Here is a 22,665-nt window from a genome sequence, read left to right on the forward strand (position 1 = left end):
TGATAATTTGCTTTAATGTGCAATTTGAACATAAAATGATAATTGATTATATTGATGTATCCCTGTGGCATCCTGATCCCAGGCTCTTCCCTGGAATCCTCAGGGTCTGCCCAGGAACCCCACCGCCCTTTCCTTCAGCCCCAACCCCTGGCCCCCACTTCAGGCAGAATTTGTCTAAAGGCACAACTTAGAAGATTTACACAACTCTCCCAGCCTGGCCATTCTCACTCTTCACACAACGTCTCAGTGGCTCCTGATTTTTTTTCTCTGATGGCAGCTTCCGTGTGAGCAGCAGGGGACATTTCTGCTGTGCTTGGCTCGGGCCTCGAGGTCAATGTGCAGGGAACAAAGAGATCACGACTGCGCAGCCTCCCCAGGAATCCCAGCCCCTGCAGCGACTGGCCAGGGCCAGGGCTCCCTCTCCGGAGCTCCCTCTCCTGGTCACGGGTTTCAGGGCCACCCGAGGGTGCCTGCGACCCATCGGAGTGTCTCAGGTGTATAGTGATTGTGCGTAGGCAGCTTGCCCACACGCCTGTCTGGCCACGTCATCCAGTGGCCAGCAGAGTCCCTGAGCTGCGTGGGCAGGTTGACAGGAGGTCATCGGGTTCTCAGAGCCAAGCCAAAGGGTCCTTTTGAGACCCTTCAGAAGTGACCAATACATTTTTCCTCGTCCTCTACCATGGACTGAATGTTTATCCCGCTCAAACACATACGCCGCAGCCTCGATTCCCACTCTGATGATACTGGAGGTGGCGCTCTGGGGAGGTAATTAGGTCACAAGGGGGGTGCCTTCGAGAATGGGCTGTAAGAAAAGAAACTACAGAGATGATCTCTCTCCACCGTGTGAGAGTCCAAAAAGAAGGTGGCCACCTGCAAACTAGAATATAACCTCTCACCAGACACCGGATCTGCTGGTACCTTGATCTGGAACTTCACAGCCTCCAGAACTATGAGAAATAGACGTCTGCTGTTTGTTTAAGCCACTCGGTGTGTGGTATTCTGTCACAGCGGCCCACGCTGACTAAGACATGGACCAACTACAATAAATTAGAAGTGGCTCCATCAAGTCCTACTCTGAGAAGCCTTGTAGGTCAAGGCCAAGTGCATGGAAGACTGCTGTAATAAGTCAGTGACGCCCACGGCTCCCTGGGTGAAGGAGGAGAGGTTAATTTTTCCTACTCACTACACCTACCAATTCCCGAGCAGTCAATCAAGCTGACTCCATGAGAAACAGCTTCACCTGTCTAGTGATCCTAGCCTGAGTGCTAGAAAGGAAAACATGCACGGATCCCAGCTCTCCCTTCTTTCCCCTATTTTCTAAATCCAACCATACAAAAATTGCCAAAATTTTAATTATACTGAAATGTATGAGAAAGTAACACTGAAAGCAAGATATAAAGAACCAGAACAGCCACAGTTTGATGTTTTTTTTTTTCTATTCTCAACCTTAGTTACTCTCTGCTTAATTTACTCTGTTTCTAGGGTTTTTCTCCAAGCTAAGTAATAATTGCTCTTAGCTCATCCTAAAATCTTATTTGGAACCAGTTTTTGAAGCAGAATTACTATTCACTCTGGTTCTGCTATCAAACTGAACTACACAGCAGCTGGGCTGGGCATTCGTGCTCGTCGGTATGCACAAATCCACAACAGGCTCTGAACATATAGCCCCAGCATCCCTTATGTCCCCAAACCCCTGCCACACCCTTGTCCTATCACTTAGTCCCTTACTTCCAGTATACAGCCCATGGCTTCCTGCACGATATCTACACTTTGAACTTCTTATACCCACAAATGTCATTCTTTCCAATCAGAACCAAAGTTCTGGTTCTGGTAAGAAAAAACATCCACCAGGAATCCCTCCAACACATGCCCGGCCCAGTGCTGCCTCTCATTCAGTGACATCCTTCCTCCATTACAATGGGCAAGACCGTGCCAACCACGCATTGATCACATCATCTGCTTCTTTTTGACCCTTGAACACATTTACCATTTGCATTCTATAGATTTTTTCAAGGAGAAAAAGTTGGAAAACAAACCACAAATGGGGAGAAAATATTTGAAGAATATAGCCAAGTAAAGGACTTGTACACAAAAGATACAAAGAAAGCTTAACACTCAACAGTAAGAAAACAAACAGACACACCGACAACACCAAATGCTGGGAAGGTTGTGGAGCAACCAGAACGCTCATGCATTGCTGGGAGGGAGACTGGGGGTTCAAATGGTACAGTCACTTTGGAAGACAGTTTGGTGGTTTATTACAAAACCAAATAGGCTCTTTCCATATAGTCCAGTGTTCATGCTCTCAAGCATTTACTCAGCTGAGTTGAAAAATTATGTCCACACCAATACCCACACATGAATGTTTATAGTAAATTTGACACAACTGTCAAAAATTGGGAGCAATGAATACATAAGTGAATGGATACATAACTGTGGTACAACCATACAGTGGGAGATTATTCATCAATAAAAAGAAAAGAGCTATGAAGCCTCAAAAAGACATGGAGGAATCTTAAATGCATACTGCTAAGTGAAAGAAGTAGTCTGAAAAGGATATGAACTATCTGATTCTACCTCCATGACCTTCTGGAAAAGGCAAAACAATAGAGATGGTGAAAAGATCAGTTGCTATCAGGGGTTGGAGGTGGGAGATGCAGAGGAAAGGACACATAGGCAGAGTGCAGGGGGGGTTTAGGGCAATGAAACCATTCTGGGGGCAGGTGGCTGGCTAGTCAGTACAGCATGCCACTCTTGATCTCCAGGTTGTGAACTGGAGACCTAGCATAAAGTTTAGTTTAAAAAAAAAAAAAAAAAAAGGAAAATTATTCTGCATGTTACTATAATAGCAGACACACAACATTATACATTTGACAAAAGTCCTAGAATTATACAACACAAAGAGGAAATCTTGACATAAACCATGGACTTTAGTTAATATATCACACCTATGTAGTATATTAGTAAGTAAAGAAGCTGGGACAGGGGGCAGGAAGTCAGTAGTGGTGGGGAAGCGAGAGGGGAAGAGTGGTGTGTGTAGGGGGAAGGCTGTGGAGGCGGGGAGCTGTTTGGTAAAGGACTTTATGAGAACTCTTTTGTACTTTCCACTCAATTTTTCTGGAAACCTAAACCTGATTTAAAAATAGCCTTTTATTTTTTTTTTAATGGCAGTAAAGTATAACCTGGGAATTTAATCAAGAATATATACAAGATCTTTATTTTTGAAACTTTAAGGTTTTGTTAAAACAGGCTATTATAGAAGATAATTTTAATAAATGGAAAGACCACAGTCTTGGATGGGATGATTTAATATTGTTAAGACACTTATTCTTTCCAGATTAATCTATAGATTCAGTGCCATCATGATCAAATTTTAGTTGGGTTTTTTGAGGTAGTTAATAAACATACTTTAATATTGATTTGGAGGAATAAATATGGAAAGTTGGCTCAACCCTTAAAAAGAATAATGAGAAGAAGGACCTTTCCCTATCACATAATAAGATGCATTTTAAAGCCATAGCATTGAAAACAGTTTGATAAAGGCAAATATACCAAAAAGAAAGGAATAGGGAGCTCAGAGATACACCCATGTATATATGGGGATCTAATATACAAGAAAAGGGGCACAAAAAGCCAGTGGGGGAAATGATTTGAACACATCAAAATTAAGGATTTTGTTTCAACAAAAGACATCCAGGAGATAGTTAATAGATGCTCAGCAGAAAGGGAGAAGGTATTTATAATACTAATATTAACAAGGGATTTATACTATCTATGTAAACTGCAAATCAACAAGAAAAAAAAACCACAATATAGAAAAAAAAATGGATAAAGGTTACAAGTAGATAATTCTGGAAGAGAAAACAGATAAAAGTAACAAGCATACAGCGAGCTCGAATCATCGGTGATCACCCTAATGCAAATTAACAAAATGAGATACAATTTTGCACCTATTACCCTAGGAAATAAGGAGAGCTGGGAAGTATCAAGGTATTGGCAGGGATGTAGGGTGGTGGGGTATGCAGGGGTGTTACCTCCCAGAGCTTGGCTGGGAACTGTGTAGCCAAAGGAGAGGCATGCGCATCTTAAGGCGCGGAAATTCGCTTCCCGTGCAGTCCACAAGAGCGCCTGCGCAAGCCGTCTAGGGCTGTCGGTGCGGAGGAGGGCTGGAGATGGCCTGAACCTCATCTCCAAGAGATGGGTAAAGCAAATGCAGTAGTTGCACATGGGGTGCTACCAGCAGCTGGAAGCAAGGGTCAGATCTATGCATAGAACCACGTAGATCTTAAAAAGATAGTGTCTGTTGAAATACATTAGGGAACATGAAATATGGAAAGTATAACCATGTGTGTAAATCTAAAATGCATGTACACAAAACAACAATACATAATTTTCAAGAGCACATTTCTAAAAGGAAACAAAATAACAAAGGGAGGCCTTACATGGACAGGCGTGATGATATGGCAGGAAGGAAGGACTAGCTCAGCCTTCCCCCTCTGAGGTCACGACCCCGAACGACTTCGTTTTTATAAGTTAGATAAAAATGAGCTTGGAATTTAAGTTCATTGTCCCTTGTTAAAGTCTCCAAGCTTTTTCTTACAAGACATCAAAAAAGATATTTTGGGATTAAACAGCGTAGATTCACCCCTAGCCAATTACATGGTGATTCTCAAAGCCCCTTCCTGTGTGAGCATGAATGTCACTTCAATGATCCTTTCTTTAGATAAGGGGGGGGGGGTTGGGCACATAATCCAACGAACCTGGTTTTTTCTGCTTATCAGGGACCATGCTGGGTGCTTTATAGACTCTCTCATTTAATGTTCACAGCGAGAGGTTGGTATTATAATGCCATTTTGCAGAATCAGTAACTAAAGTTCAGGGCAGTTCAGTAACATGCTGAATGTCTATAGTTAGTAAGAAGCAATTCTTTTTTTTTTTTTTTTTTAAGTAGGCTCCACACCCAGTGTGGGGTTTGAACTCACAACCCCAAGATCAAGAGTCACAGGCTCTGCTGGCTGAGCCAGCCAGGTGCGTCAGGGAGCAATTACTTGCAGTCAGGCCTTTGTGCTGTCCACACCACTCCCATACTGAAAGGTGCTGGAAGGTGGGAAGGTCCAGTGGCTCATTTTGAATCCATGCACTGGGTACCTGTGAAGAACTTGAGGGCTGGGTGTCCGCTGTCACCTGTGATTGGGGGAGCCCACGCAGCCCCCTGCACCGTCTCCTTCCTGGAGGGGACAGGCAGGGCCACCTGCCCGGTTTCCCAGGAAAGACTTGCCGGTTTTGTCCAAGTCTGTGGCAGCGGGTGCTGGGTTCCCTCGAGTTCCCCGGTTTGACTCTAGCAGAGTCTGGGATTTCATTATTGTGCCCCCGGGTCTCAATTTGGTCACAGTGCTCTCTTGCCTTGGCAAACTCCTCAAGGACAGAGATAAATGGGGACTGTCTCTGTACAACCCCAGACAAGCAGCCCAACCACCAGGAGGAGATGTCCTTGTATCATGTTCTCACAGGATTAAAATGCAGTGCTCCTCTCCATCACATTAGTTTGGTAGACCCCTGGGTTCAAAAGCAATTTGTTGATGTCTGTAAGAAATCAGGTTGGGAAAATATAAAAATTATAATTAAAGACGTTGCCCCTCATGCAGTCTCTCTACAGGCAATTCACCGTAGCCTTCCCAGTGAATGTGGGCAGAGTGCATGAGCCATCGGAGTCTGGGCTGGTCACCCAATGTCCCGGAACCCCCTAGCCAAGAGGGATTTCAAGAGCCCTGGCAGAAACCAACGAGTCTGTGGCAAAGAGCACGAGCCTTGGAGTCAAGGATCCCTGGTTCAAACCCAGCTTGGCCTCTGACTGCAGGAACTTGGGCAAGTGTCTAGAATTCTTGAAGCCTTACTTTTGCTATCTGCAGAAGGGTATAATAATACATTCCTCCTAGGAGTGTTATAAGGACTCACTGCAACTGTAGATGTAAGGCATATAAGAAAATATCTGGAACACAGCAAGTGTTCAACAATGCTCACTATTTTTACTGTTATAATGAATAAATATCTCCAAGGATGGAGGCTCCCTTAGCAGGGTCATCAACATCCTGCAAGGTAGAAATGAGCGTGATTACCTCTGCTACAGTGGGTAGGAAACACAGCGGCTGACCCAGGTGCACAGCTGAGCCCACAAAAGAAAAATCAGTTGCAGTTCAACTTTGTTCATCCACACTTTAAAATGTTTAACCCATATACGAAATATTCTTGTATGCTAAGTTTCCCTAGCATTTTCCTTGAGAACGTTTTTTAAAAGCAATTTAGAATGATACATTGTTAGAGTTAGGAGGGGAAATGTTCATAGAAGTCATGCAGCCGGACCTTTTTGCAATTTGGGAAATCTTATAAGCATTCCCCTAAGCCCACTAATGGTGAATAGTGAATCAGTTTATGCTCAGATAACTCAGCTACAGGGAACTCACGTCATGGGGGGACAGCCCTTGCCAGTGACCATCAGCCTCCTTATCATCAGCTCTGTTCTCCTTAATTCTTTTTAACTCTTAACTTCTTCTTAATTTAGCCTAGGGACAAGCATCTAGGTCCCATGAGAGCTGAGCCCAGGTTGCTGGTTCACTGCTTCATCCACAGGACCTAACACAGTGCCTTGGAACCTAGCAGGTAAGCAAGAGAAAGTTGTTGGATGTATGGAGGGAAGGAAGGGAGGAAGCAAGCAAGCAAGCCAGCCAGCCAGCCCTCTCTGAGTGCTATAGAATGAGATATATATACGTATTCCACTATTGTTCTGTGGCTTAGAATCCAAAACATGCAAACAATACACTTCATCTCAATTAGAAATTTGGGAAGATTTCTAGTAAAACAATTATAGAACTGTAACTACCCTAAGACCTAAAAGTTACCCCAGGCTTGAGTGTCAGCAATAAAACTGCTTTAAAGTGAATTGCCAACTACGGCACCAGAGTGGCTCAGTTGGTTAAGCGTCTGACTCATAATTTCAGCTCAGGTCCTGATCTCAGGGTTGTGGGATTGAGCCCCAATCGGCCTCTGCACTGGACATGGAACCTGCTTGGAATCCTCTCTCTCCCTCTTCCTCTGCCCCTACCACCCCCCTAAAAAAAGAAAGAAAAGAAAAAAATCATTTAAAAAATTAAAGTGAATTGCCCACTAAAATAAATATACAAATAATAAATAAATTGGCCACTGATTATGAGGGTATGAGTAGTGGTCAGATGGAAAACAGCCTCATGGGTTTTCAAATAGGAATGCTTAATACATGCCTGAGAGATAATTACAAAGAATTTCATTCATTTCCAAAGGTCTTTTTCTTTCCTTTACATTGAGATAATTTATAGCCTATCATCCATTTTGAACTTAATACAATGCTGAAGACCTTAATAGAAATGTATGGAATTCTGAATTGGTCACAAGGACAGAGTTCTGACAGAATCTGCTTACACTTTCCCCAAAGGAGCATTTACTCATGGGCAACATAGTCTCTTTCTCAAATTAAGTCATCGGATTTATTAACTATTGTATCTAAGAAAAACAAGAGTGCCTGTAGTACATATAAATACATGCATTCACTTTTATTAGTAATAAACAAGGCAAGTGACCCTGTCTCAATCTTATTATGCTGTATCTTGGATTGTTTTTCCTTTCTCTTCTGCAGAATCTCATTTGCTACAAGTTTCAAGTGCCCAATGACTGATTTATTGTTTTCTTCACAGGAGGAGGGGAGTAGCATTAGGTACCTGGTACCCAGCAGAAGCCGGGTCGGCAGAGTTATCAGTGGAATTCCTCAAAGTGACAAAGGGCTGGATGAGGGGTTCCTTGCTGGTACAACCAGGTCACAAGCCTAAGAAGGCTTGACGGGTGTGGCTGGCTCCCTCCCCAGGGCCTGCTCTGTTTCGGATCTGGGCTTTGCTGCCCCGGGCAGTGCTCCTGCCCCTGGCTCTCTGCAGGACCTCAGGCTCCAGGAATTTGGACCGAGTGGTAGAGACATCGCCGGCAGAGACGGCCACTGCCAGTTTCCTCCCTTCGCTGTCTTGTGATTCAAAGCAGACTCTGCTCCACTTTTTAAAAAGGGGAGCACATTAATGCTGGAGACACACAAGAACAGAATCAAGCAAGGAGACACCACAGTCTGAGGCAAGAGTCCGTGAGTAAGCAGCTCATCCGTGGTGAACCGTGGTGGGGACGTGGTCACGGGGAGCCCAGGGGCACAGGAGACTGATTATTGAGGGTCCTTGTGGGAGGTCACAGGAGCTGCGAGAACACTGGGACTTGGTCATTGCACAGATGACCCGGGGCTGGGACCTGCTCCCTCCAAACACACAGAAAGACCCCCCCCACACACACACACACCATCCACCCCTCCAGTACAAAGCCATCCAGACCCCACATTTGCATCCAGCTGCAGAAAAGGTGCTTTTCCATCTCGCACCTTCATCTGAAGTAAACACTGTTGAGCCCGGCGGTGTCATTTGCCAACTCCTCATAGGACCTGACTTTGGACGGGACCTCTCTTACGGCCATCCTGTCGGACACCAAAGTTAGATAAGGGAGCAGAGACTGCTGCGGGCCATATGTGAGGCAGAGTCATCGACTACACCTTGACCTTTCTCTTTTAGCATTAATTTCCAGCTGGATCTCTCTCTTCCTTGGAGGGCTACCATTCTTTTGTAGAAGCGGTACTGGTCTAAGTCCACTGTCTGTGACAGCCCTTTTTTTATGAGAATAGTTCACATCACAAGAATTCTGGTATTCTAGGTACAGTTAGCTCATGTGTCAATATTCTCAGGTGCATTTCTATCTTTAGTGTTTTATATTCCACTCATGGGAGACCAGGGCTTGCGTCACATGTCTTCTTTCTTTTATCTACATGTATATTGATTCAGCACTTCCATCCTTCACCCGGTGCCCGTCACAAGTGCCCTCCTTAATCCCCATCACCTGTTTCACTCCTTCCCCCAACCACCTCCCCCCGCCCCCGTAACCGTCAGTTGTCTGTTAAAAAAAGCCTGTTTCTTGATTTGTCTTTCTCTCTCTTCTTTTCCCCTTTTTGTTTTGTTTCTGAAATTCCACATATGAGTGAACTTGTATGATATTTGTCTTTCTCTGACTTATTTTGCTTAGCATAATAGCCTCTAGGTCCATCCTCATCATTGCCAATGGCAAAATCTCCTGCTTTTTATTGCTGAATAATGTTCCATTGTATAAATACACCACCTCTTCCTTATCCACTCATCAATTGATGGACACTAGCACCTGTATTTTCTTTTTTTTTTAAAGATTATTTATCTATTTATTTGAGAGAGATAGTACACACGAGCAGTGGGACAGGCAGAGGGAGAGAGAGAATCAACTTCCCACTGGAAAGAGAGGCTGCCCAATCAACCATGGGGTTTGATCTCAGGACCCTGGGATCATGATCTGAGCCGAAGGCAGACACTTAACCAACTGATCCACTCAGGTGCCCCCAGCCCATGTATTTTCTTAAATGATTCACCAACTACCCTAAATCTCATTCTCTTTGTATTGGAAATACAGCTATCTTGTAAGACTATTGCAATGATTAACTGAGAAAATACAAAGTCTTTTGTAATGTACTATGTAATGTATTATTATTATTATTATTATTACTATTATTATTCATGGCAGACATAGCATAGCTACAAGCTGGCTAAATACCAAGAAATATGAGTAGAAGGTACTTCTTACATTTCTTTTCCAACCCTATGGTTTACTTCTGACCAGACCAGAGCCTTGGCCAAGGTCATACATTTAGTAAGTGACAAAGCAGCCTAAAAGCCTTCCAGCTCACAGTGTGGCTTCATGGTACGCATTTCTAATGCAGAGACAACAGGGTGCGCAGAGCAGCGGGTGTGGGATGGGTTTGGGGACAGGGGAAGAGCAGGAGCCCGGGAACACCTCCCTCGGCCATTGTCAGCCCTGAACACAGACCCGTTCTCTGCAGAAGGGAACTGTCTGCCTTACCCTGCATCTCCTCCCTCCCAGCTGCAGGAAGCCTCCCAGCCTCCATGTGGCCGGCCCTGGTTATGCTCCTCCTGCTTCACTCCTGCCTCCATGGAGGACAGGGCGACCTCCGCGAGGACCTGACCTTGCTGAAGACCGAGCTTGCGCTTCGCCTCTACCAGGACGCGGCAGCCCCTAGAAATGGAACCAACGTTGTCATTTCTCCTGCCGGCGTGTCCCTCCCTCTGGAGATCCTGCAGTTTGGAGCCCAAGGGAACACTGGCCGGCAGCTGGCACAGGTGCTGGGCTATACCGTCCATGGTAAGAGGCTGCTCACGCTCCCGTTCACTCTGCTGCTCCTACTCCCCCTCCCGCTCAGGCTGCCTCAGGAGGTGGGGTGTCTCTGAATCCAGCGGCTGGCACCAGATGACCGCCAGTAGACAAGGGTGACCACAGGCAGCCTTCAAACTTTGGATCATGATCCCCTTGATGATCTTTGAGTTTCCCTTCTAACCTCAGGTTTCATGGCGATTTTTCAATTTCATTTCACTGGCCCTTCTGCAGAGCCTACCAGGTGCCAGGAAGTGTCCAAGCACCTTGTAGTTTAATGTAATTTAATTAATTGTCACAACAACATAATTGTCGTCATGGGTTCTGATGCTCAGAGAAACCATACACAATTGCTAAGCCTTGAGAGAAATTATAAATCATCCCTATTTGAGGGTTGAGCAAACAGACACCAAGAGCTTCCGCCACTTGCCCAAGGTCACACATCTCGTAAGTAGCACACTTGAGACTCAAGCCCAAGTTGTCTGGTTCCAGAGCCCCTGCCCTTGACCCAGCTGCTTTCATAAACCTGTGATTTCTAGCCAGTGCCACCGCTGCCAACATACCTTTGTGATTACACAGTCTGGAGCAGCTCTGTCGGCAGTGGCCCAAGGCTTGTGAACGCCTGGTCGACCACAGCTAGCCTACACTCAGCACCTCTGGCTACATGGCTGGCCCCAGGGCCCAGCCAGCAGCCCCATGCTAAACACAGACACTCATGCACATAGCTTTGGCTTCCCCATCTTTCAATAAGGTAGCAATAAAAAAGGATGGGTGTTGCAACTGCATAAATTAATACGTTCCAGAGAGTATAAGAACTAATACCCACAAAGCCTGGGTGAGAGTGTCCCTGGAGCTCGAATCTCAAGGTGGCAAGTGAAGGTTAACCCTGAAGATGTCAGCCCACAAGGCACCACCTGTACATCCCGTCCCCCTCCATCCATGCCCTGTCCCCTGCCAAAAGATGCTGCCGGCCAGCTTCATTTTTCTCGAGAGTATTGCAGAAATGTACATCCCCACGGACCATTCTTCAGCCACATTAGATTCAGTACAAGGCAATCCATCAAGTCCCCATGAGCCCCTGTTGCAGGTGCTGTGCTAGGATCTCAGCATCCAGAAACACAAGGAAAACTCTGAACACAAGTGGCTCAGTCTCATAGGAAGGACGCACACAGAAACACCGCTCTATGCGGTGCAGTGAGTGTATTTATCTGAAGTAAGTTAGTACAGGGGAGGGAAGCATTTATCCCACTGGCAGGTCAGGAAGGCCCCTCAGAAGATATGGGGTCTGAGCAGAGTTATGCAGAATAAATAGGCATATGAAAGAGAGACAGGCATTTCAGCCTTAAAACAGAGCCTCACGGCACGCCTGGGTGGCTCAGTGGGTTAAGCCTCTGCTTTCAGCTCAGATCATGATCTCAGGGTCCTGGGATTGAGTCCCACATCGGGCTCTCTGCTCAGCGGGGAACCTGCTTCCCCCCTCTCTCTGTCTGCCTCTCAGCCTACTTGTGATCTCTGTCAAATAAATAAATAAAAAATCTAAAAAAAAAAAAAACAGAGCCTCACGAAAGTCAGGATTCGGGGACAGAGAGAATGCAAGTGTAGGTCTTCTGCAGGGAAAGGGAACAATTACAGTTCTTTCTCCGTTATCAGGTACAGTCAGTGTCCCTGGCTAATCAAATATGATGATTAACAGGGTTTCCATAGACCCCATTCAAGAATTATCAAATGTCAGGAACACTTAATGGTCAAACCCTGTGGACCATAATCGCACCCTTTTTCTTACTCATAAACTGCTTTATTATCTTCCAGATTCATGGTTAATTATGAACACGGATGTGCCACTTCTAGGGTTGCAGTTAATCGAATACCCCTGTGCTTTGGTTTGTCCCAATCTAGCTCAGAGAAACATGTGCACTGTTTAAAATAACCTGTCAGCGCCCGGACCCAGGTTTCCTTTTAAAAGTCAAGACAGATCCAAAAAAATGTAGAAAAAGCAGCATCAAGCACATTCCAGGGTCTTGGGGCATTGTTCCTGTTTAATCAACAGAAAGACCTCTCCACGTTTGCAGTGGGGCACGTCAGCATTGTCTTGTTCTCACTGCGTTTCCAGCCAATACGTGACCACTGGGAGCTTTGCTAGGATTCCCACCTGCTGGTCTGACAGCACAGCGTGAGACTCAGAATGGACACCAGCGGTATCCCTAAAGACCGCCTTTGTTTCCGCCACACAAAACACACAATTTCCTGATGTTCCAAGTTCGAGGGAGTTCTGGTGCTTTTCTAGGTAAATTGATAAAGGATACTTTACAGCTTTCTATTAAGCACAAGAATAATGCCCAGAACAGAAGCCTCAGAAATGAAGGCGGCCTGGCTCTTAGGAAAAAATTCTGTGTGATGATGGTATGGATTTCACTTTTCCAGTCATTATACCGTTCGATCCCCATAGAAACCGCATAGATTAATAATCCCCATCTTACAAATGAAACAGGGGTTAATGATTTGGCAAGCCTCGGCAGGCGGCAGAGCCAGAATTCAACTCCCAGCATCTCGGACCCCAAATCCTATGTTCTTGCCACAGATGCACGAAGACATATTTTTAACAAGAGATAGCCCCATTATTCTCTCAACCCAACCAAACCTTTTGACTCCGTTCTCAACTTAGGCCTCTTGTAATTCTCTAGCAAGTAAAACATTAGCATCACTAAGTTTGTAGTTTGAGAATTTTATGTTCATTAACCTTACAGAGTCAGGTGCCACCAGATTCCGTGTCACCTTCGGGAAGTTCAGTTCAGCAAACTGACTCAAAAGGAAGGCATTCTGCACCCTGGTCTCACAAATGAGCTAAAATGCTCATCCGTAGCAAGAGAAATTCATGAGAATATACCATGTCTTCTTCTAGCATGTTCCTCCCACTCTGTGGCCGTCTGATAGCCCCTCTCTTCAATCGCACTACCCTCACTCCATTCCTGATCTAAGGCTGTGCCCAAAGCTTTCCTTCCTTCAGCCCGCTCCCCTCCCGCCTCCTTCTGTGAGATCTACCTAGCCTGCCCTCCAGCAAGAAGGATGCTCTCTGGAGGGGGAGGGAAAGGGAGGAAGCCAGCAGTAACGCAATCCTCTCTCCAAGGCTGCCAGGGAGGAGCAGTTCCCCCGGCTCACATCATCAGTCCTTCTGGCCCCGTCACGGCCAAAGGCCTGGGAAACTCACAGTAACACAGCCAACCAGGAGGCTCTGGGCTGCAGAGCGCCATAGAGAAAGGGGCTCTCTGGAGCAGATCGGAGGGTCCTGTCCCTCACCAATGGGCAGTGGGGTGGTGAAGAGCCCCCTCCCACCACACGGTGACATTGAGCAAGCTTATCCGTTTGTCTGGGCCCAGCTCCTTCGTCTAGAAATGGGGGTCACAATAGCAGTGAAGTCACAGGCTCGCTGAGAGGATTCAGTGGGATGGTGAACGTAGCCCCGAGTCTGTGAACACTGTCAGCAGTTCTCACACTGGAGACGTATATTCCAGCAGCATCTAGAAAAGCCCTTCTCTTGTGCAAACGGGCAGGCTCAGGTGGAGAAAAGCTTTCTCCAGCCAATTTACACTGCTCCTTTAACGTTTCCCGATAAAAGAACAGCTGGTCCCCGGGCCCGGATTGGGTGAGAGGACAGAGAAGAGGTCACACTACACTGTGGACCAGTGAAGTGTCTCACATTGTCTCACATTGTCCCTGCAGAACAACGTTTTACAGGGACACAGTTTTATAAATACACGTGACCTCCTTCTGTGAGGAAAATCTGGCAAGAAGTATTTTTTCCATTCATTTCTTTTTTCATTAAAATAAGGACCCTGTGGGGCTCCTGGGTGGCTCAGTTGGTTAAGCAACTGCCTTCAGCTCAGGTCATGATCCTGGAGTCCCAGGATCAAGCCCTGCATCGGGCTCCCTGCTCGGCGGGGAGTCTGCTTCTCCCTCCGACCCTCCCCCTTCTCATGCCCTCTCTCTCTCTCGCTCTCTCTCATTCTCTGTCTCTCAAATAAATAAATAAAACATTTTAAAAAATAAAATAAAATAAGAGCCCTGGAGTTAGGCTGCAATTCACAAGATATATAAGCCAAGTCACAGTTGCGGATTCTAAGAAGTAGTTTTGCTCATGAAAGTTTTCTGGGTAAGTGAGATCTGTCCCCAGCAGTGATCTGTAGGCCTGTGGCAGAGGCCCTGGCCAGGGTGTATTCTGGGTACCCCTCCAGAGAACTTTGGCCAAGCAACTTGAGGAGTTTGCTGCCCTCCCCTGGCCTGGCCTCTGACACGAGCAAGTGTTGGAGTGGAGGGACCCCAAGCCACGTCAAAGACTCCTTCCAACATGTGCCCTAGGGGAGCCAGGACAGGGCAGTGCAGGAGGAAGGGGCAAAGCGTGTGTCTCCCAGGGCCAGTTCGTGGATAGCCACAGGGCTGTGCCTAAGAAGAAGAGGAGGCAAATGGGACAAGGAAAGGGCTTTATTCCAGAAGCAGCCTCAGGACGGGGACCTGACTGCTGGCAAAGCCCAGCTTCCCTGTGTCTGGGACAGCCCCAGATACTCAGCTGTGCCCTGACTCACCAGTGGGTGCGATGCCCTGCTCCAGCTCCGGAGTATCTCCTAGGGGAGACTGAAAGCCACAGCCTGGGAATAATATCGTGAAAAAGAAATCCGCTATTGGTTATGGAGAGAAGGAAGCAATCTCCTGTGTAAATCATAAATACATAGAAGTCCAGCCACCATCCAAGAAGGTGGAAACTATCGACTCTCGCAAACGCTTATTATTTCCTAAATGTTCTTGCAGGTTCTTGCTGACATTAATAGCTCCAGCTGTCCGCTGGATCTTAGGGAGATGGGGGATGGGAGGCGTTCTTACCTTTCCGCTGTGTTTCTCACATCGAAAGCATCGTTCTAAAAGAGGCCACATCTAAACATGACGTGCAGTCGTGAGAATGGATGTAAGGCCCTGTACAAGGTACATGAACAATTCGACACCGTGGCCACCATCTGTCATTGTTATTTATGACACTCCCCGTTAATCGACTGACTTCTTAAATATTTGAAGCCCCGTCGCCCTGCACATCAGACCAGCAGCTTTCCCAGCCCTCTGTACTCTCATGATGTCTGCTCAACATGTCTGACTCAAAAAGTTAGGGAGGGAGAGTCTCTGGGGTATTGGTAGTGATTTTCTATTTGACTTAATCCCAGTTTGATTTCTCACACATCTTGCATGGCTTCCCCCCAAGCTTTTCTTCTACAGATCCAGGCCAATTCCTGGGCAATTTAGTCATGACTTATGCAAATAGACTGTAATTGGTAGATGAGCCTGTGAGACCAGAGTGGGGTTGCTGAGGCTCCACTTCCGTGCACTGCATAAAGAGAGATGGTGTAACCTACCTACACTCACCGCTGTCCATTTATCCCAACACCTTTTTCCAAGACCGAAGGGTGAAAGAGATCTTACGCACTGCTTACACCACGCTGCCCAACTCCGGCCAAGGCACCAGGATGGAGCTGGCCTGCACCCTTTTTGTGCAAGCCGGAATGCCACTTTCCCCGTGCTTCGTGGAGCAGATCTCCCAGTGGGCCAACAGCAGCGTGGAGCCAGCCCACCTCAGTGAACCCAGTGGCACCAGCATGCAGGCCAAGGAATGGGCCTCCAGGAAGATCACAGGTAAAAGAAACCATTCACCTCGGTGAGGCTGATGTCGGAGGGCTATGAACACAGGTACCAGGCCTTGCTGGTCAGAAGCCACATGGATGGATACTCAGGTCACCCTCAATTGCAACAGAAGTTTGTTCTCCTGGGAGACCCTACCCTTAAATGACATGCTCTATGAAGCAAGCAAGCTGACCATCCTTCTGCCCATCTCCCCACATGCACATGCAGAAGGGAGCTCTTTAGAGCCTCCTACCTCCAGGGCAGCCCTGCAGGCTTTGCTGTATGCACCTGTTCCCCTAAGGTGAATCCTTGACCATCCCCCCCGCCCAGCTCTGCTGTCATCTACAATTAATTTCTGTGACAGCAAAATAAAGTAGGAGCCAAAAAAGTTCTTGGAATTCAAGCGAAGAAAAAGTTACATGTAATAAGACATGGGGCCCCAATGTCTTCGATAAATGTTATCGAAGAAAAACACTTAGAAATAACCTAACTGCCCAGAAGTTGGGGATAATTCCATGAATTATAGGACCTACATATCATACAATTGGAATTAGTAAAGATGGTGAAAATTAGTACACTTACTGAGGATCCGTTTACTGATTTAACGCTTTTCTAAGTGCACTGTGTTCATTATCTCTGTTTATCCTCATAGCAATCCCAGGAGATAGCTGCTGTTCTTGCCCCTAGTTTACAGGTAGAGGAACTGAGGCACAGAGCCAGGATCCCAGCTCAGGCCATCTGCCTCTAGCATTCCTGATAATTACAAGGGTTACACAGAAATAGGGAGAATGTTCAAGATATATCAATTTATCAATAACTCCCCCTCTGTCAGTTTTCTTCAGTGCTTCCCAACGTCTTTTCGGTGTACTTAAAAGTGTTTAATTCACTATGCTATGGGGTGGGGGTGGGACAAGACCACATAGCTGCAGTCAGCCCCCCGGTAATTGTCCTCCATGGAAGAGGGGCGGCCAGGGAAGAGCCTGGAGTCTGGGGCCGGGCTGCTTGGGTTCAAATCCAAGGTCTCTGTCTTGAGCAGCTGGGTGGTTTGTGGCTTGGCCACTCACACATATGTGACCTGGGACAACTTCTCCAGGCTTTGGTGCCCCCACTGTAAAACTGGGAATAACAATTAAATTGATGGGAGGTGTCGGTGAGAGTTTGTTAAAGCATTTCAAACAGAGCACAAAATTTGTTTTTATTAATAAAGGGCCAAGGCAACAACCATCGCGGAGCCTGCTGTCTTCTCTCCAGTAATGCATGGAGTTTGAAGACTGTGCCCTGGATGTTACTGTCTAAGCAAAGACTCTGCCAGGGATGAGTCCCAGCAGCAGGGGGGGGGGGGGTGAGGTGGGCGGGAAGAGGAGGGGGGTACACCATGTAGCAGCCCAGCCACAACACCCAGTGCGCCTCCCAGGCCCACTGGGCAGTACGTACCTAAGGCCCCTGGGAAACACCCAGCCAGGACCAACGGCAGCTTCCCAACCTGCTTTGCAAAGGATAAAAGCATGGTCTTCAGCAACAGCTAGTTACAACTCCTATAATTCCCCCAACTAATGATACTGACAAGCAGGCCACAAACCCAAGCTCAGGGATGCCCTGGAACCCGCCAGGACAGGTGCGCCGGTCTCAGCAACGCTGTCGCTCTCTCGCTTGCAGGTGACGACCCAGGTGGTCCAACGTGGGAGCATGGTCGCGGGGCAGGCCTGGCCCAGCTGGCACTAGTGAGCACCATGTCCTTCCAAAGCACTTGGCGGCAGAGATTCTCCTCTAGGGACACCCAGCTCCTGCCTTTCACCGGCGCCCAGGGCCTCGTCCTCCAGGTCCCCATGATGTACCAAATGGCAGAGGTCAACTACGGTGAGCTCCTTCCCCACCAGCGGGGCCGACTTCCATGAGAGGAACATGGGAGTACTACGGGCGGGGAGAGGAGGGCAGTGGGCGATCTAGAAGGAGCCGCAGTGTTTCTCTGCATTCCCTCCACTGTGAGGTGTGTGCAGAGTGAGGAGAGCCCAGGGGGCCGGAAAACCCAGAGAGGACAGCGAGGAAGGGGGGCAGCGGTAGAAACCTAATTTCACGCTTGACATTTCTCTCTGCACCTAGTAAGAGGCGTTAGTGTAAAACCAAAAATGTTTGGACCAAACCACCCCCACCCCGGCAGGCAACCCCATAAAATGAAGACCCGCTTCACAGTTTGGTGCTGACATAGTGCAGAAGATTGAGAGTTCAGTCTAGAAAGCTCTCGAGAGCGCTCCCCCCCCTTGGACCTGACATCCGTCATCCCGCCCTGCCAGGATGGTCACTCATCCCAGTCCACTGGGGTGCAGGTGCAGAGTCAGTGCCAGGAGCCCCCACCCTGCAGGCTGGCTTGAGGTGTGGGTGCCTCCGTGGAGTCCCAGCAAGGCAAGAGCAGAAGAGTAGGGACCCAGCTGCCTGTCCCCACACACCTCTCTCCCAGCCCTCATTTGCAGACTCAGGCCTTCCAGCTCTGGGACTAATTTTGTTCCCATTCAGGGAAAAGCCAGTGAGACAGTGTTTTAGGAACTCTGGCGCTTAGAAAACTTGCTGTCGTCCTGCTTCGATTCCATGCAGGATGCATTGGGAGTGCTCGTCACAGTTTAATCATTTGTTTATTCATCCAGTAATTATTAACTGAGGTCAAGTAAGGTGAGAGCAGGAAGAACATCAACCAGATAAGTAAATATGTATTTATGACTATTATCGTTCTTGTTCCCAAAGTTTTCCCCATTGCTGCTGTGACCCATGCTGGTTGATCTGATTGTCTGCTGCATAAAATTTCCCAGTTTTATGGGTTTAGAGCTTTTGTTGAAAGAACGATCTAGCATGAAGAGCCTGGGTCCCCACATGGCCACAAATGGCCAGGATTGGAATGGCTTCCGCTTTAAGATGGGGCACCTGGGTGGCTCAGTTGGTTAAGCATCTGCCTTCAACTCAGGTCATGATCCCAGGGTTCTGGGATCAACCCCCACATCCAGCTCTCTGCTGGGGAGTGTTTCTCCCTCTCCCTTCTCCCGTTCATGCTCTCTCTCATTTGTTCTCTCCCTCAAATAAATAAAGTCTTAAAAAAAAAAAAAAAAGAATTTAAAAAACAAACAAACAAAAAAGACAGTAGATGGCTCTCCCATGTGCCATCATCCCCACCGTACCCAGACACTGCAGACCCTGTGACTCAAGACCTACAAGGGTATCTTAGAAATTCTAGGTCTTAAGATCAGAAAAGGTGACAGTCTTTGGCCTCAACGGCTTCCGGAGGGTGAGACAGACGCCTGTTAGTAAAATGTATTGTTTTCTGTTCTGTGAGATGGCTCTTCCCCAGCTCCTGGGACAAAACTAACACCGCCTTCTACTGAACCCCCAGGTCAGTTTCAGGACCCTGCAGGCCATCAGGTGAGGGTGCTAGAGCTGCCTTACCTGGGAAGTACAGTGAGTCTGCTCCTGGTTCTGCCACGTGACAAAGATACCCCACTGAGCCTCATCGAGCCACACCTCACAGCCAGCATTCTCCACATCTGGACCTCCAGCCTCAGGAGAGCCAGAATGGATGTGTTCCTGCCCAGGTGAGTGGCCGCCTCGTCCTTACAGGGTGCTCTGCATTAGAGAACCCAGGTGGTCTGATTCTGGAGTCTGTCCTTAACCACTGGGCCCACTTGTCTAATGTACCCCTAGAGGTTAGGAACAAGGAGGAGAGACCCTAGAGTTGGGGTCCAGGTCAGAGTTTCTGCTGACTAGCTCATGATGCGGATAGAACAGACTTAATTTCCTGGGGTCTTCTCAAGAGAAGATACTCGGCCTTCACTGGGCCAGACTGGAGGCCCCAGGCTTCATGCTACAACCAGTTCTCTGAGCAGGGAAAGAAGAACAGTACAGTTAGCTTGGAGGAATGTGCCCCAAATCTTACCACGTCCTAAGAGTATACAACTGTCATTTTTCCAAAACCAAAGATGCAAGATAATTTATGTCATTGAGCAAATGCCAATATAATTCTGATCAGAAGGCAAATTAAGGTGTAAAAAATTCAAGACTTGTAGTCTCTGTGCTGAAGGTTCTCCTTCTCTCTCAATAGAGTTGAGCCTTTCTTTAAGAAAACCCAATAGGTACAAATACAAATTGTTAAAAAGATAAATGATGGTTCTAGATTTTGCTTTTCCAAAGTGAAATTTATTTGCAAAGCTCATTACTTGACAAAGAATTCTGTATTGAAATTCTTTAAATGATAAGCTTCTCTGGTACATTTGAAATCAAAGTGAACTCGTAATTACTTTGTAGACCAGCATCAAACAAGGACTGTTGTCCGAGGGCTTGGGATACGGATTCTTCATGCTCCTTCCCACTGGCCACTTTGGCCTTCTCTGCTGTCCAGGCCCTCAGCACCACTGGGCCAGTGGTCTTGGCAGTGTTCCTTCGAGGAGTTAAAAATAAGCCCAGACTCTGAAATAAAAACACACAAAGAGAGACCCAGTGAGTTAAGGCCAAGGTCTAAAGTGGAATCTGGCATAACCAGGGCAGAAGGTGAACATAAATCTAAGAGAAAGCCTGTGTCTCTCCAAACCAAATATCTGGACCCCAAATGAAAGCAGAAAGACAGGATGCCAGCAGATCTCTAGCAGGGAACAGAAGCAAACCTATCTTTCTGTTCTGTTTGAGAGAAGTTCGGAGAAGGAAGAGGCGCTTTTGATGTGAAGAGTAGACAGAGAGCGCAACCCGGTGCAGGAATCTGTCAGTCTCTTCAGAATGAGGGGACAGATGGCTGCCCTCATCCTGGAGCGGCTGCTGTGAGGAATAAGCCCCAGCAAGATTCCCAGCTCCTTAGAGAGGCCTCCACTGTCTGATTCCACCTTCAGAATTATCTGAAACACCCCAAAGACAGGGACAGGATGGGGCTGCAGAGATCATAACAACACACAGTATGAATCAACACTTGACCTTGTCCTGATAGATTTCTTTTTTATCTCCCTTAGACTATGGAGTCTGCCATCCAGAAGGCTTTAGGAAAATGAGGCTATTTCACAAGCAAAATTCACCAAGTAAAGAAACAGCTTCAAACCCTTGAGGGAATACATAGAGAAAGAATTAAAACGAGGTTTTAGGTCTAAATTTGGGTACAAAACGTTGGACCATGGTAGACACAAGTCATGTTTTGGACAAGAACTTATCTAGTTCTGCAGATCATTGATTCATCATTTAACATGATCTGCTTTATAGCCAGCCTGCATTTTTCATGTAGCAAGAGCAAAAACTTCTGCACCCTGTGGGTAGCAATACAAAAATCGTGTGGCATTGAGGTGTGCCTTGGGGTTAGACATCCCCAAACAGTGTATTAGTAGATTCTGGATGAATGATGATGTCTAGCTTCCAAAGTAATATTTTATTTATGAAGAAATAAAATAAAATATATAGGGACAATTAGTCTTCATTAGGGATATTAGTTAACCAAAAGAATAATCAAGAAAGCCAACAAGTGCTAACAAAGGTCATTTATATCCATAATAATGTAATGCCCCACAAAAAAGACTAATAATGTCAAATATATATTTGTTTAATGAGTAAGACATTTGGCTGTTAGATCGACATAGTAGGAAGCTAAACATGAGCATTTCTTTTCTGACAATAGAAGTGACATAGTGTTTTTTTACTGAATATAATTAACATACGGTGTTACAGTTTCAGGTGTACAGTGCAATGAATCACAAATTCTATACATTATTCAGTGTTCATCATGATAAATGTACTTTTAATCCCCATCACCTATTTCACCCACCCTCCACCCACCTCCCCTCTGGCAACCACCACTTTTTTCCTCTGTATTTAAGAGTCTGAGTTTTTTTGTATGTGTCTCTTTTTCTCTTTGTTTCTTGTAAGTATTTTAAAAATCCACCAGATCTTATATATTCAGAAGTTTTGCCTTCCTTTCAAAGGGCTACTAATCATCGTCATGTGTGGATTATGCTTTTCTATGGGCATTTTCTTTTTTTTTCTTTTAAGGTTTATTTATTTATTTATTTGACAGAGAGAGAGATCACAAGCAGGCAGAGAGGCAACAGAAGGGGAAAGGGAGAACCATGCTCCCTGCTGAGCAGAGAGCTGGAAGAGGTGCTCGATCCCAGGACCCTGAGATCATGACCTGAGCCGAAGGCAGAGGCTTAACCCACTGAGCCACGCAGGCACCCTCTTTCTTTTTTAACAAATTAAGATATAATTCACCTAACCATAAAATTCATTCTTTTAAAGCATACAATTCAGAGGTTTTTAGTATACTGGCAAAGTTGTGCAACCATCAGCACTATTTAATTTCAGAACATTTTCATCACCTCTAAAGGAAACTCTGTGCCCATTAGTAGTCCCTCCACATTCCTTCTCCTCACTAGTGTCCTAGGCAACCACTAATCTACTTCCGTTCTCAATGGACTTGTCTGTACCATACATTTCATATAAATGAAATTGCACAACATGTAGCCTTCTACATCTGGCTGCTCTCACTGAGCATAAAGTTTTCAAGGTTCATCCTTGTCACAGTGATACATCAGTACTTCATTCTTTTTTATGGTGGAATAATTTCCTATCATATGGATATTCTACATTTTGCTTTATCCATTCATTGGTCTATAGACATGTAAATGCCAGGAAACTTTTTGGCATGTTTTTACTTTTTGGCTTCTGAAATACATTGATGTGTACATTTTTGTGTGG

At 46.3% G+C, this 22,665-nt stretch overlaps 1 protein-coding gene across 1 annotated transcript in view; it reads left to right on the plus strand.

The window, feature by feature from the left end:
* Window positions 1–10,037: 10,037 nt before the first annotated feature.
* The window catches only part of SERPINE3 (serpin family E member 3), a gene marked incomplete at both ends in the record, with an annotated part of 30,725 nt that continues 18,097 nt past the window's right edge, over window positions 10,038–22,665 (plus strand). Inside the window, 4 exons of the mRNA XM_080797932.1 lie at window positions 10,038–10,293; window positions 15,739–15,972; window positions 17,617–17,817; window positions 19,337–19,535. Coding sequence (XP_080654058.1) covers window positions 10,038–10,293; window positions 15,739–15,972; window positions 17,617–17,817; window positions 19,337–19,535 — 890 coding nt within the window. The remainder of the gene's footprint in view (window positions 10,294–15,738; window positions 15,973–17,616; window positions 17,818–19,336; window positions 19,536–22,665) is intronic.

Source organism: Martes martes (assembly GCF_963455335.1).
Source record: "Martes martes genome assembly, chromosome: 3".
In the NCBI taxonomy this organism is placed as follows: domain Eukaryota; kingdom Metazoa; phylum Chordata; class Mammalia; order Carnivora; family Mustelidae; genus Martes; species Martes martes.